General features: G+C 41.8%; 1 protein-coding gene across 1 annotated transcript in view; it reads left to right on the top strand.

Moving 5' to 3' along the window:
• Positions 1-9,134: 9,134 nt before the first annotated feature.
• The window catches only part of fgf14 (fibroblast growth factor 14), a gene marked incomplete at its 5' end in the record, with an annotated part of 129,401 nt that continues 123,221 nt past the window's right edge, over positions 9,135-15,314 (top strand). The window contains one exon of the mRNA XM_080786396.1: positions 9,135-9,240. Within this exon, the coding sequence (XP_080642522.1) occupies positions 9,150-9,240 (91 nt within the window). The remainder of the gene's footprint in view (positions 9,241-15,314) is intronic.

The raw sequence follows: 15,314 nt of genomic DNA, 5'->3' as shown, positions 1-15,314 counted from the left end.
AACCTCGTATGAATCTGATCTCAGGTCAGAATGGGTTAATAGTATGTGTGTCATGGCACTTAAATTGTGTCCTATGATGATTCGAAAACTCATTGAAAGCGTATTGATTATCACCTTCTTCCGCATGTCCCCCGTGTACTGTATTGTCACTTAATGAGATGGAATGTATCTATCTATTTTTTTTGCAGCTTGGCACTTATGTCCTTGATATGTGTGTGTCCTGGGTGTGGACAGGTCTCAAGGGACCAATGCTTTGTTGCCTCCGTGGACGTACATTTCTATGGTGTTCCTTGACCACACAAATCAAGTTTCCGGAACTGGGCAGACACACTACTACATTCTGTGGGAATCATTAGGCTATCAAGAGAAAATATCCTTTATAGGAGATGAGATATGTTCTTTGTTGCTGGTCGAGTGCGTAGAGAGTAACGCTGGTGTTCAGAGTACATGGCAGATCAGTGGACACAGGGATGTTGACATGGCTGAAGTATTGATTATCTGTTTGCACATCAGGAACCAATCAATTGCATGACCGCACAAGGCTGTATATGTGCACAGGGGCAAACTCATCCCAGAGCATGACTATGTAACCACACGGATACAAGTATGTACAGTAATGAGATCTTCTGTCTTGGAGGCCATAAGAGAGAGCCTTGACAGTTAAATAAGAAAAAGAGTTTGCGCATCACCAATGGGCGCATCACCAAAGTACTCGGATCAGATTTCCTTTTTTATTGGCACACCTGCAATTAACAAACGCTTGCATGTTTCGGATATGAGCCTTCATCAGAGCGTGTGTGTGTGTGTGTGTGTGTGTGTGTGTGTGTGTGTGTGTGTGTGTGTGTGTGTGTGTGTGTGTGTGTGTGTGTGTGTGTGTGTGTGTGTGTGTGTGTGTGTGTGTGTGTGTGTGTGTGTGTGTGTGTGTGTGTGTGTGTGTGTGCAGGTGCAGGTGTGTGCAGTGCCAACCGTGTGTGTGGAGGGTCGTGTTTCAAGGCAGTGAAGGAATGGCGATACCAAGCCAATCTTAGAGTTACCACTGTAAAATTAAATCTCAACTCACTCTCCGATCCTTCTGATCACTCTTCTGCGTAGAGTGCTCACTCAGTGAATAACCATCCTTTCAGAACTGGCGCTTATACTGTACAATACATCAAAATCGAGTTGGGCTCGCCCCCTAGTGGCCTGTTTGCATAGACCGGCAGCCATCGTGGACACCATCTTAAAAAGGATGCCTTTCCAGTAGTTTGTTTTTCCAAAATGTTCAGTGTTATTTAGCACACCCAATAGTAACAGAAAAATCTCTTCTAGCAATTATTTGGGTTTTCAACAATACATTGGAGTCACTGCAAGTTCAAACAGAGCCCAACTTGTTTGCGGTGGCTTTTGAAAACCTTTATGCCTATACCTACTGTAACACCATACAAAGGAAAATAAGGTCTGCACACTGGAATAAGGAATGGAATTACACCATAGTGGACATGACAATTCGAGCCTCACGACTCTTCATCAGACGTCTGATGAAGAGTAAAATAGAACACACTCTGTGTGACTGTGCTCTTTGTAAGTTTCTCTTGACTTAATGTCCAAAAAACATTCCAATATTCTAAACAGAGGTTGAATGTGCAACTTAAAAAGTAATAATCCATATTTATATAAAAATTGTCACAGATTAAATGTGTGTTTCTGTGGTTAAATTGTAGGCTATTAAAGCACTAAGCAGGTACAAGACAGCATACGTTGACAGGGGTTGAACGACAGAGAAAAAAAGGACGATAATGCAAGCCCTCAACATTGCTAGTTGATAGTGTTTGTCTTAGCTCACTGCACCACTGGCCACATCCTACGTTTGGATTCATTGTGTGATTATCATTATGGGGCCATGATGTTTCCAGATGGACCAAATTGCTCTCTGCTTTATGTCTCGTCCTATACACCGAGATTGGCTCTGTTGAGGAGCCTGCCTTGCTCTGACCGTGCTGGTGCCCTTATCTCTCTGGAATAATGACTGGTTAGAGATGATTGTAAAGAGGAGTTGTTTATTACTGTACTGTGTGTTTGAAATTTGTGAATTTGTTATTTACATCATTGGCCCAATTAGTCAGTATGTACTGTATGTGGGAGCACTGGAGAGGTTTTAGTGTTGTTTTGAGCCAAATACCGCGCATCTCAATGAATAAATCATAACCGCTATAAAGATGTGCCATTTGTATCGACTATTAAGCCAGCTCTTTTGACTACCAAGTACCAACACATTGACCGTTTTCCTGGATTGTTCGGAATCGTAATAGGTATGAAATAGTTTTGCCTAGTCATTGCTGACAGCCTGGATGAAGGTGTGCAGGAGGAGGAAAACATTGGGCAGATGGGGACTATCTATTACTACTGCTTAACCTTTAAGTAATGACTCAGCCTGAAACAAGCTCTCACTCTCTCTCTCTGAGCAGTGCCAAGTAGAGGGCTCACCCATCTCCCATTGGTGGAGCAGTTGGCCAATGCATGGCATTCTAAGTGAATAGAGCACCGAAGTCCTGACGTAACTCGCTCATCCCTTCGATTCCCCTGGTTCACGGAAGTAATTTCTCTATGGAGATTAACATGGGGTGATCTTAATATCGTCTACTATAAGCGTCCAAAAATAAACAAGCTGTCTCGGCGTTATTGTCTGGGAGGTGTCTCTGTATCGTTTGCAACAGTCAGTCACTTATATGATACAGTCTGCTTCTAGAGAAAATGTAACTAATTCAGTAGCAGTAACATTAGCGTTTTCTCTCAGTCAGTTGATTCTTCATATCCATATGAGTGAAGCGGCCGGGGTGAAATGTTTTTTTTTTTTTTCAAACACAGTTCTTATATGAGGCGATCTAAAATCCCTCTATGAGGATTATAATGCAAATAAAAAGTACATGAAACTGTGGATTTGCGCCCTCTGCCTCTACCGATATTGACGTCAGACTTCGTTGCTCTATTATGGGGTGAAGGGAACCATGATGTTTTTAATAGTTAGTGGAACTTCCCAGTGTTGTTTTAGGGAAAACACTGGCTGGAATCGTATGTTTCATTTATTACATGAGTAATTGAATGTGTGAAGATACATTCACACTATACACACAATGAGTAGCTTAAGCTTTCACACAGAAATGGGAGTTTGATTGATTTGAAATTTATTTGAAATCTTAGTGTGTGTGTCTCTCTCTCTCTCTCTCTCTCTCTCTCTCTCTCCCCCCAGTCCCAGAGATTTGCATTCAGTACAATATGTCCAATTATGTACACCACTTTAGGCTTTAATTGACCCTCTCTGTAATAGGTCACATATACAGTATATGTTTCTTTTTATTCTAGTGGGCCTTTCAATAGAGTTCTGCCTAAGGGATACAAGTATGCAAATTTGATATAATAATAACTTGCCGTTGACTATGCAATTTTGTCTCTATCACCTGAGGGTAGGGAGACAGGCTGATGTATCTGTCTTGGCTTGCATAATTGCAAGTCAAATGAAAAACCTTATTAAACAACTTGTCAACTGTCCTATAACATTCATGAGGTGTCAACAACTATTGCTACTTTTGGTTCTGTTATTGTTCTGTTATTGTTCATTGAGTCCTGAAATAATGTGGATAAACTCTCTGGGGTTAATGCCAGATGCCCTTCTGGTAGTTTCAGCGATGATGAAAGCGAAACATGTCTGTGTACTATGCACTTTAACCCAAGGTATACATCTTTCCTCCATCTGTACAAAACAGGAATCAGACAAAAAAAAAACTCACAAGGGAGCCACTGCTGACCAGGTGCAGATGAGGGCAATCAAAAAGGAGTATTCTATTCTAATGATGCCTGACAAAATTCTCAGATGATATCCTCCAGGGTGCAATGATACTTTACATTCCATGCAGACAGATCGATATGGAGGCTGACATGAGAGGCCTCTGTGCAGGGCGATAAGGCTGGACGACTGCAGGGCCTCTGTTCAGTCCACTGGGTGTCAAAGTCCATCTCACCTATAGTAGGCCTATGAGGGAATTCGGCCCCAAATCATCAAGATTGTGCATTTGGTGAGTTAAGTTTAGATTTTTGGCATGGCATCATAGGTATGGGCATAAGGTTTTCAAAAACCGAGTTTGGCTTGCCCCCCTATAGTGGTCTGTTTGCAATGATTCCAATATTAGTAATTGATGGAATAAAAATGCCAATGTGTTCTGTTACTATTGGGTATGCTAAATAACATGCACACAACAAATTTAGGAAAATTTAAGTTCTGGAAAGGCATCATTTTCAAGAGGGCGTCTATACGATGGCTGCTGGGAGCTTAAAATAAATCTATAAGCGGGCATTGTGAAGTGAGGGCGCTCTTATGTCAATGGGAATTGAATCTTTGTGTAGGACAACAGAGCTTCTTAATATGGCACATGATGTATATGTTTGTGTACTGCGTGCGTCCATGCGTGCACACCTGTGTACCGCCTCCCTTCATCAATAATTGATTGCTCTTTTCATCAATGATAATTTCTTTAACATAAGCCTTTTAAACAGTGAGTGACATAGCATAATTATTGTGCTGTGTAAAGGAATTCAATCAGGAAACATTTTGTTTCTAAGTGGCTCACATCCCTTAGGACCCAGTTATCACACACAACTGGCAAGACCTGGGCGCCACAAAACTAGGTCATTAAAGTGGATTAATGCTGTAATTTGGGGGGACGAACACACAACGCAACCCCACTAATGAACTCCTCCAGTCTCTCATCAAGTCTCTGCTACTGCTGTGCTTATTGTTTACTCAAACATTGGCATTCCCTGTTCTGCTCGCTCTTCATTTTTTTCCCTCAGGTGCATTGGCTACAGCCAAAAATGTTTGTTTAACTCTGAGAATGTGAAAATATAAGACATTTGGTTGCATTTGTTCACTGTCAAAGAGCCTATCAATGACCTGCAGCTACTCAGTCGGGCGTACAATATGTCTAAACTGAATGTTGGATGAATGACAGTCCTTGAGCTTTGTGGGATTACAGTCACATACTGAGGAGGTGTTTGTTCAGCCTCTTCTTGAAGGCGTGACCACTGCTAGATGCATGTCTCCAACAACCACAGGGAAAGCTCCTGTCAAGGCATTTGGTGTTTGACTTGGGGGTTTCCATGCAGGGCGTGGCTTGGTAGTACTCTCAGGGTGATTCGACCTGAGGTGTGAGCTTGAGGTAGTAGTGCTTTGAGGTCCACTGGACAGTTGGGAGTGTGCATCTTGTAGAGAACAGTTGTTGCTGCAACTGTTCTGCGATGACTCAGCTTGCCGATGGCGTACTGCTGTAGGGCATGGTCCTCATCTACCCCGATGATGATTACAAATGGATTAATTCATTACCACAGGATTTTATAGTGCTCTGATGAGGAGCTATGTTCACTTCATACATACCAAAGAGGACAAGAACATCCTTCGTAACCTGGACCCATGAGGTCAGGGCCTCAGGGCCTAAAAGAGTGTGTGTGCCGTAGAACTCATAAACGTATATACTCCCTTTCCGGCTCTGGAGCGTATGTGCTCAAGGGAGGGCAAAACAGACGTGCTGTTATTGGCCAGTAATCACTTGAGTGGCAGGGTGACGTAAACGTGCCTTCCACACTTCCGGTGTACTTCCTCTCCCAGTGTAAATTATTCTGCCCCTCCTTCAACACACATCGCTCCAACGAACTGCAGCGGCCAATAGGCAACTATCTTTTTAATATCTATGGTAGAACTGGCCAGTCCAGCTGTCTCTTCCAATATATCATCATGGCATGTTTCCTGACCAATGGAAAACTGCTAGAGTGAGCGCAGTTCACAAAAGGGACTCTAAATCAGATCCATCTAAATACCGTCCCATATCCTTGCTCACTCACTGTCATCAGTAAAGTGATGGAATCCTCTGAAACTACAGAGATATCTCCTTCGCCATGACCTTATATCTTCAACAATCTGGAAAGCCATATTGGTGAAAAACATAAACAAAAAAATGAGTGCACCACCCACGTCCGGGTGTAGAGGCCGAATGTCGGTCCTTTCACTCTCCTTCAGCCCTCGTCTTCCGGTGGTGTGTCTTTGTTTTCATTCCGACTAACAACAAACTCATTACACGTTGTAATGGAATTCGCTGACAGATTCACCTGCCAAGCTCCTGAGAGATTGATCTCCAACAAACAACATGGACTCCGACCAAACCACAGCACAGCATCTTAGGGGGAAAATAAAGAAAATAAATACATTTAAAAAAAATGCCTGAGTAGATGATAAATCGACCCACTTCTTTTTGGGAAGTGAAATATCCCTCTTTTCTTTTAAACGAGGCAGAAACGGACTTGAGCCCCTGTGAAGCAAACCATTAGGTGTACAAGTGGCCATGCCGAGAGGTGCGAAGCCCACTTGTGCTGACTCAGCACTTTGGACTTGCATACTGCATAGGCAGAGAGAATCGTATCATCACGTCATAGTCGACGTGACGAACGAGGTCACGAGAGGAGCATCCTGTTTGACACAGCGGGTGTGAGACTGCGTTTTTTTCTGACGTCCATCATCATGCAAGAATAGTGTGCATATACTGAATTTCTTCTGTGCACTGCATACTAGATGGTATCTAGTGTTTGTACAAATATACACAAAGTCTAATAGAGCATTTATTCTTGTTATAGGCTGGGAAATAGTAGCCTATTGGCCTTTTGTTTATACTCCTAGTGAGGTTGTATATAGCGTGGAGCAACAGTATTTAAAACCTACTTCATATTGAGTCACTTTCAGCCATGGTCAGTATCTCTGACACCTGCCATGTGTGCACATGAGGAAGTATGATTACTAAGTCATGCTGCAAGCAATTAAGTCTTCCATTTTATTATATTTGGTGTATGAAAGGCTGTGAATGACAAAATTAGAAAACATTTACTTCATGGTCTATATATTCTATTACCATATATTTTTCACATTGGTAAACTTATTTTCTGATCTGGACTTTCACTACGTCAGTCGGGACAGCATATTTGTCTGTACACTGTTTGCGTCCCCTCATTCTGTTATGGAAAACCATCACATCCTCAGGGGAAACTATTCACACAGCGGAAAGAGTAGTCATGAGTAACGGTAACAAGCGTCATGTCCCCAGGGATGATCCTACAAAACAGTGGTTATACTTGTTAACTTCACATACGAAAATGGTACACAAGATACGGTATTATATGCATGGAAATCATTGTATCTGGTAAGGCTGTATGTAGTGCACTGGTTCTCAAAGTGCGTTCCGGGGACCCCCAGGGTTCCTTGGAACTGTTCCAGAGGCAGCAAAATACAACAAATGAGTCTGACTCGCCAGAACACTAGCTTCCATGTGACAATTATTGTCAAGCTGTTTTCATTGTGCCGTCATCCTGGGGTCGATTTGTACAAAGGAAAAAACGTGAACTGCCTATATGTTAGGCATAGTGAAAATAGCTGATCTATTGCATTGCTGTAGATTTGGCTAATTCTGCTTTTATTATTTGAAATATGTAAGTAGGCATAATCATAATATAGGCTACTCATTTTGACACATTTGCAAAACATTGTGATTTGTGATGGCAATGTGGTTACTATACATTATAGGCTTTTTTTAATTCAACAAGTCAAACCCTGCTGACTAATGCATGATAGGCCTATAGGTCTTCCTTTCAGATTATGATTATAATGCATTAGATTGCACCTGGTCCTGTTGTATAGACTGCATATGACTTCTCCAGGCTGTCTCAGCTGTTGCAGTGCCCTGTATGGTTCCTGGTTCCTGCACTCTGCAGCGCAGCTTCAATAATGCTTAGATGTTAGATCACTTGACACTGGCACGCAGTGCTTGCGTGCGTGCGTGCGTGCGTGCCACGCACGCAAGCATCCCTACCGGCTATAGCTATAGCAACCTATCACAGGTGAGTCTAAGCACCTGTGACTTCATAACGTAACAGAGCTTCACCTACGATTTGTCGATATAGCAAGACACAATTTCAAGAATAGCCTGCAGCTAGAAGATGTTATATGTTGACAATAAATAAACAAATAAATAATAACTAATGTGACTATATCTTGTAGTCTAGCCAAATGGAAAATTGCATCTCGCACTCGCAGACCTTTACAGCACGTCTGCTAGATGCAATTTTCCATATATGCTTCCTAACCCAGAGAACGCTAGTCAACTTAAAATGACTTAATAGAAATAGCATATGTTTCTAAGATAGGTCGCTTAAAGACATTTATCTCAGTCTGATGATCATATCATTTCTGAGAGCATCAGCTATATGACGGCACAGAAACCACGTGTTTACGTAATGGAAAGCCAATCTTTCGATTTAACCCCTCCATCCTCCTCCCGGCCGTCTATTTCTAACAGAGGGTCCGATGCGAAGGGAAATTCACGCAAATATTTTTTATACAGGCGCACCGTACTTTTGGAGATGCCAGTGGCGTTGTAGTGAAGAAGACACTGACCACCAGAAAAGAAACGTTTACTCTAGGAATCGGGGCAGACGCCAAGAAACCAAAGCTGTCTTTAGAGCACGTTGCAGTGGAGGGAGGCTAAAAAGACATGAAAACTGTGCTCGCTGGAATTTGACCTCGTAACACGTATAGCCTACAGCTGGTTTTATTCAACAAGAACCCAAAGTGGACTTGATCCGGCATCGCCGGCAATGTGTTGTTTTGTCGGGGCTATCATTGCAGCAGTGTGTGCATAGGATGCATCCTCCCTTGGCTTTTGATGCTGTGCAGATCCACCCGCCTCTCCTCAGAGTGATGAACTAATGGGCAATGATTTTCTCCTCGGAAATCCGCCGTGTTTCACTGTTTTCACGTTAGTTCTGTTTGTTTACTGGCTGCACGTCTCCTCCCGGTGCGACACATGCAATTTATAGAGTATATTTTCTATTACCGACTAGTTGAGGTGGCATCCTTTATACGCCAGAAGAAGAAAAAACACCTTAATTACGAAGTCTGACAGACAGTGAATATTTTGCCACGTGAATGAAAGCGCATAGGACTTGGATATACCTATTTTTCTATGGTAGAATTGGTAGCGTTGCTTTGGAGAACTGATCCAATTGTGTTATTATGCAACCGCAAGGATCTCATCTATACCTGGGTGTTTAAGCCACTGGATTGCTCTTCGCCCAAATCAATGTGGTTTCTTTGGAACATTTTCAGCAAAGGAACGCATATGCTGCAGTGTCTTTGTGGCAAGAGTCTTAAGAAAAACAAGAATCCAAGTGGTAAGCGAATCACCGTTATGCCTATAATCTCCATTTGGATGCAGACTGCTGTGTGTGGTTATTCGTTTGTTTGTTGTAACGGACCAGGGTGATAGATCTGCAATCATATTTATGCAGCGAGTGGATGCAGAGGCGCGGGGAGGAGGGGGGGGAACAACTTATCCTGTGCAGCTACTATCGGCGAGCCCAAGCTTGGGTAGCCTACGCGCAGGCAGCGCACAGACACAGAAAAAGCACCTGCACCAATAAAGGAAGCACTACGACCTCCTAACTTTTTAAATAGCCCTAACGCGCAGATGGATGTTAGCTCTTAGATCAATGCCCCCAGTGAGCAGCGGGATCAAATCTATCTATAGGCATGGTGGTTACTACTTGCTCATCTGTCCGCGCGGTGGTCCAGGTTTTCCATTCTCGGGCTTGCTGCTGCAGCAGCAGCGCTCTGCAACACTTCTCGGTTAGGCTACGCTGTGTTTTCAACAAGCCAGCTGGAGGAGATCAGTCTATTCCTTTTAGTTCCCTCTCCATGCGTCCATACTAGTCCATATGGCTACTCCACACACAGGCCGCCCACCATAGATGAGGATAGAAACATTTTATAGGAAGGAGTTCATGCATTCTGTATAATAGGCCAGGATATATGGGCATGTATATATACCTGAACAAATTGCAGCACGACAGCAAATCATCCACTTCAGTAAAATGGGAATTATTTCAACCCAAAATGTATTTTGTTAAAAAAAAAAAAAAAAAAACCTGCCTTCAGTTACCTGAGACTGAGAGTAGCCACTTGTCCTCACATTTGCCCAATTTTGTCGGTATTTTATTAGCTTGTTCACCTGCAAGGTATTTTAGTGCTTCAGTGACCAAACAATGTTTATTTCAACAGGCTGCTGTTAGGAAATAAAGAAAAGCCCTTGTGTAGGCTACAGCAGGGAGCCCATGCTACTTGTTACCTCGTGTTATAGGGTTTAAGTTGATGTGCTCAGCAGCACTGTTTTGCCACTGCAGTATAGTAGATCATCATCATACCGTAGCTTAGCTATTTTGCCTGACTGTCTGACATCGCATGAAGGAACGATCAAAACATTTATCTTAAAACTTGTTTACATTGTAGAGACGTATACAGTATTATGACGGTAACAATGAATATGAACCCCCTGTGGGCTAATAATGCCACATAGGCTCGGGGAAACAGCGAATATGGTCTGAATAATTCTGTGCAGCCGCAGCAAAAACACCAACTTAAGTCGCGCTCAAGAGACAGTGTAACCCAATCAGCACCGTACAGCCAATTAATCACCGTCAGATGTCTGCAATTTAGCAGACACGTGACGACGTTCATAAGAGTAGGCTAGCCCACGTTTATCTTGTGGAGGCTAATAGTAATCATTGAATTATCCTGAACTGCGGATGAGGTGCGCATAGTATTGTCACCATTTGTGCTGAAGCAGCAGATAGGCTACTATGCTTATAGACCAGTATATTTATTAGGCCCGATGCAGAATGTGTCCATGGGGTGCACTACAGAACTCCTTCTGATTGATGCAGGACAGTAAAACAGATTAACGGCACTATGTAAACATTAAAAAAAAACTGCTAAAGACATGGAGCTCATGGATATGTACAGGTGCTTTAAAGAGGTACAACAAGTAGGCTGTAGGCCTATAGGCATATAGGTTTAAAATAGATTTCTCACGTAAGGTTCAATAGTGCTGACAGTCTGTGAGGCTCCATGTCAAAGACAGAGAGAGGCATTTAGAGTACTACTGGCCACATGCAGTGGCAGGCCAGAGCTACTATTATAGGGCCTACTATAGGCTGCACTGAATGTAGTGATCCAGTGAGGCCTATTTTTAGAAACACATGAGAAGTGAGGGCACTAACAGACTATAAGCAATAACTGTTGTATCAATGAGATCTATAAGTATTTAGTGTGTGTGTGTGTGTGTGTGTGTGTGTGTGTGTGTGTGTGTGTGTGTGTGTGTGTGTGTGTGTGTGTGTGTGTATACTGTACAGTAGGTTTGTGTCTTTGTGTGTAAGTAAGATGTGATCATGTGTTTTGTCTTGTTAAAAGTGTGAGGTATAAGCAAAGGAAAGATACATTGACCCCTGGAGGGATAATTATGTGTCATAGCAGCAACAGCAGTGAGAATGAAACGTAGGAGGGGTACAGGTAAGAGTAAGAGTCAAGAACCAAACCAATAAGAAAAGGATATACTGATCTGCTGGCCCTAGATATCTGCACTGGAACTCTGATTAAGTGAACACGTGTACAGTCTATCAATAAATATAAATGTGCAGTGAATATTAATTAATATTTGTATGGTACTGAAAATTAAAACCAATTTGTTCCCAGACTTTAAACAAACGCAAATGCAGAAAAAAATTGATGAATGTTTCCAGTTCACATCATTACTTGCGCAAGCAGAGCGCGGAAGTAATAATTTCGCCCGGCCTCTTCACCGTGACAGCTGTCCCGCCATTTGATGTGTATGCAAAAAGAACAGCAAATCTGTGCCTGGTTTGCTGGGACCAGATTACATCAATGACCATATGTCTTACGTCATCATTTAGAGCTAGTCATACGTATACTATATACATAATCAGTCAAATAAAATGGCAAATTGTGCCTGATCTGCTGGGACCAGAGTACGTGGTGTGTATATGTATGACTAGCTCTCAATGATGACGTAATAAATATGGTCATTTGTGTAATCTGGTCCTGACCATGTGTAGTAGAATCATCTGTTGTAAAATGGTTTAAAATAGTGTATGTATGGCCGCAAGCTACAGTAGGGAAGTACCGTGTATGTGAAGGTACAGGTTCAAAATTTGTTGTATAGAAGGTAAAGACATTTTGTTGATTTTGTCCTGTTTAGAATCAAACCAGCTGTTTGACAGTCTCTCCTTCTCTTTATCAATATTTTTCAATGTAAATTGAAGACAAAATCAGTTTTTAAATACACCCAGATAAACATTGCTTGCTTTAAACGTAGGCCAGCTAGGCTGCAATACGTTTATCAAGAGAAAAAGAGTGACAAAGCTGCTTTCAAGAATAATGACATCAATGTTTGCAAAAAGTACAATTTACACATCCAGAACGACATGATCAGAATAAATGGCATGCCATGAACCTTAGTATATTCAAACAGACCACAAATTATGCATTGTTAAAAGGGAACTCATACAGTATGTCACAATGTCAGATAGTAGTGCTGTTGTGTAAGCTTAATGGGTACAACATGGCACTGACAGTGCTCGGGTCAAGGGTTCAGTTCCCATTGGGGCTCTCCATACTAGAAGCATATGTTGTCAGACTCGGTATGCTTTAAGAGGCTTTGGGAAAGAGCAACCACCATGTTATACGAGTTGTCTTAATGCATATGAACATGTTGGGTCAAAGTTTCTGCAGGCAACAGAACTACTCACTTTCCTGCGGGCATAAATGGATGTGTCAGCAGACTCCACTTCAAACACAGTCTCACCTCAGAAAAACTCAAAGGAGGCCTTGAAAATGATCTGATCAAACCTTTCCTTTTTGTAAATGTCACTGAGTCAGAGTAGCTCTTGCTGATGACCAGAAGCACCATTGGTCTTGCTGTTTTAAATAGCTGGGGGCACAAACACGTAGTCCAAACATTATTTGATCACTTCTGAATTAACTTCATCCTGTATCCTTTGTGAGTTGTCTCTCCTGAAAAGTGCTGGAGAGAGACGGGGAGACACCTGCAAAGATTTCTATGGGAATAAAAAGCTATTTAACACAAAAAACAGCAACTACAAAAAAACTAAAACAAGATACTATAGAGTTGCGGGAGAATGGAGAATGTGTTTGAGAAACGGTGTAATACTTTTCATTTGTGAAAGTGTTATTTCTAAATGTTATTTATTTTAATTAGCAGACCAAATTGGAACTGCATGGAACACTATCAAATTGAAGCTGATAAATTGGTACTCTCTTGATTTAATGAAATTGGTGACCCTCCTGAAAATGTATTTTCTATTTATTAAACAGCTGGGGAAACAGGGAGACCGCTGTTATTGAACAAAAACTATATAGCGATAACATTCTCACTTCCACTACCTTTTAGTAATCCCACCATTAGTCCAGCCCGCAGTGTCTCTGTCCATGGTGCTGAAATGGTCCGTCTCATTCTGTCGTTCTGTGGGTGCAGTACTTAGTTGAGACAGTTTTTGGTTTAGACTAGTCATTGGTTAGACCAGTCATTAGTCCTACAACTACAACCTATCTCAAACCCTCAACCTAAACCTAACCTCAACCCATGTCTAACCAATGACTAGTCTAAACTAAGTTGTATTTGAGACTCCCAACGCAAATCTTTTCGGAGCAGGTGGTACTTTAAACTTTAGTGAGAGTGGGCGTAAGTAGTCAAAAATAAACTGCTGGTGGGACGGGAACACACAGATTGCCGGAACAGGCACTAATGGTCAGAAATCTAGCAGGAGCAGGATTAAGAAAACATTCTCGCGCAGCGGCCTTTCTACTCTGGACTAGCTTCCAGTGACGCTGGCCTCTTTTAAATGTTCATCGTCATGTCCCAGCCAGGGTACATGTCTCTTTGATTAACATACAGTACAATGTGATTCAGTAATTCAATTTAGTAGCCTACATAGCTGAGTGGAAGATGGATGTTACCCTCCAGCTCTATGTACTGAACAAGCAATGGTCAAATGAATGACTATCTTGCGATTAGTAAGTAGTACTTCGAAAAGTAATTGAGTGGGTCATGCAATCAATGACCTTTTACCATTTGTCAGGAAAATGCATACTTTGGGGTACTTTTACTTTACTTGAGTATTTATTTATTTCTTTTTAAAACTTTAGTTAGTAGATTTGGATTATTAATACAACAAATATTTATACATTTTTGAAAACTTATGAAATGGGACATTGTGCACAATGAGTACATTCAGTGCAAGTATATTTTGATGCCAAAACCTTTGTACTCAAGTAAATGAGTAAATTAGTTTCTACTTGTGGTATTGATACTTTTACAGACGTGGTGTAACCTATGTTGTTATACCTTTCAATCCGGCGGAGCTACCTCTGTGTCTCATTAGTTGTAAAATGTAGCAACATCAAGTTTTCAGAAAACTTAGGTTAGGTTTCAGAAGAAGTTTTTTAGAATTAGGGCCGATTCATACTCCTATTTTACCGATGTTTCGGCGCTGTAGTGCCGAAATGATTTCGGCTCGTCAGAAATTGGTAGTACCGAAGAGCCGACTTTAGGACGGTACCCGCCCCCCCGAACCTCAAATGACGTCAAATTGTAGGCTCTACAGCGCCGAACCGACTTTTATTCGGCTCTAAAATAGGAGTATGAATCGGCCCTTAGCCTCAGGTCTAAATGGGTTAAGTGAAAATGTGAGTACTTCTTCCGCCACTGATAAGATGTCTTATGAACAGTGACTACTGGTACACTCACATAAGTCTCATGATTTATTTAGTTTATTGAGATACGAGAATCCTCGTATCTCCATATTTTCACTATTGTAGAAACCTTTTGAGAGTGAAAGGTTTGGGGGGTTTTATAAATATTGAACCAATGAAAAGTATTAATAAGAGCCTGTGAATAAATAATAACTACAATTGATCCATTGGAACAGAGGTTCTTGTAACAGTTTTGGACATATACAAGGACAGTGACGATATGTTCAAAGCTATCTGGTATAAGATGGGGAGGAGACGGGCTATTGTAAGGAATTTGTGGGACTGGGACGTGTACCCCATGTGATATCATGTGGATCCCACCACAGTTACGGGCAGAAACATAAGTCCATCTCACATCTTTACCCTGACATTGTACACCACCAAACCTTATAGCTCTATTCCCATTGTAATCAGGGGTCTACGCATATATCTCTCCAACTCTTTAGTAATGAGAAAATACATTTCCAGGTCGGGATACCACCCAATCAAGAGAGAGTGCTCGTATAGCATACACAGGATAAACAATTCAAATTGGAACTGACACGCGTGCCGAGTTTGAAGTCCGACGGTTGGGCGGTTCTCGAGATATGTGAACACTACAGACGGACAGATTATGCGTATT

This window comes from Protomyctophum bolini (assembly GCF_963924005.1).
Source record: "Protomyctophum bolini genome assembly, chromosome: 16".
NCBI lineage: Eukaryota > Metazoa > Chordata > Actinopteri > Myctophiformes > Myctophidae > Protomyctophum > Protomyctophum bolini.
The sequence above is the reverse complement of the archived record's forward strand: the minus strand, read 5'-3'. Positions and strand labels throughout refer to the sequence as shown.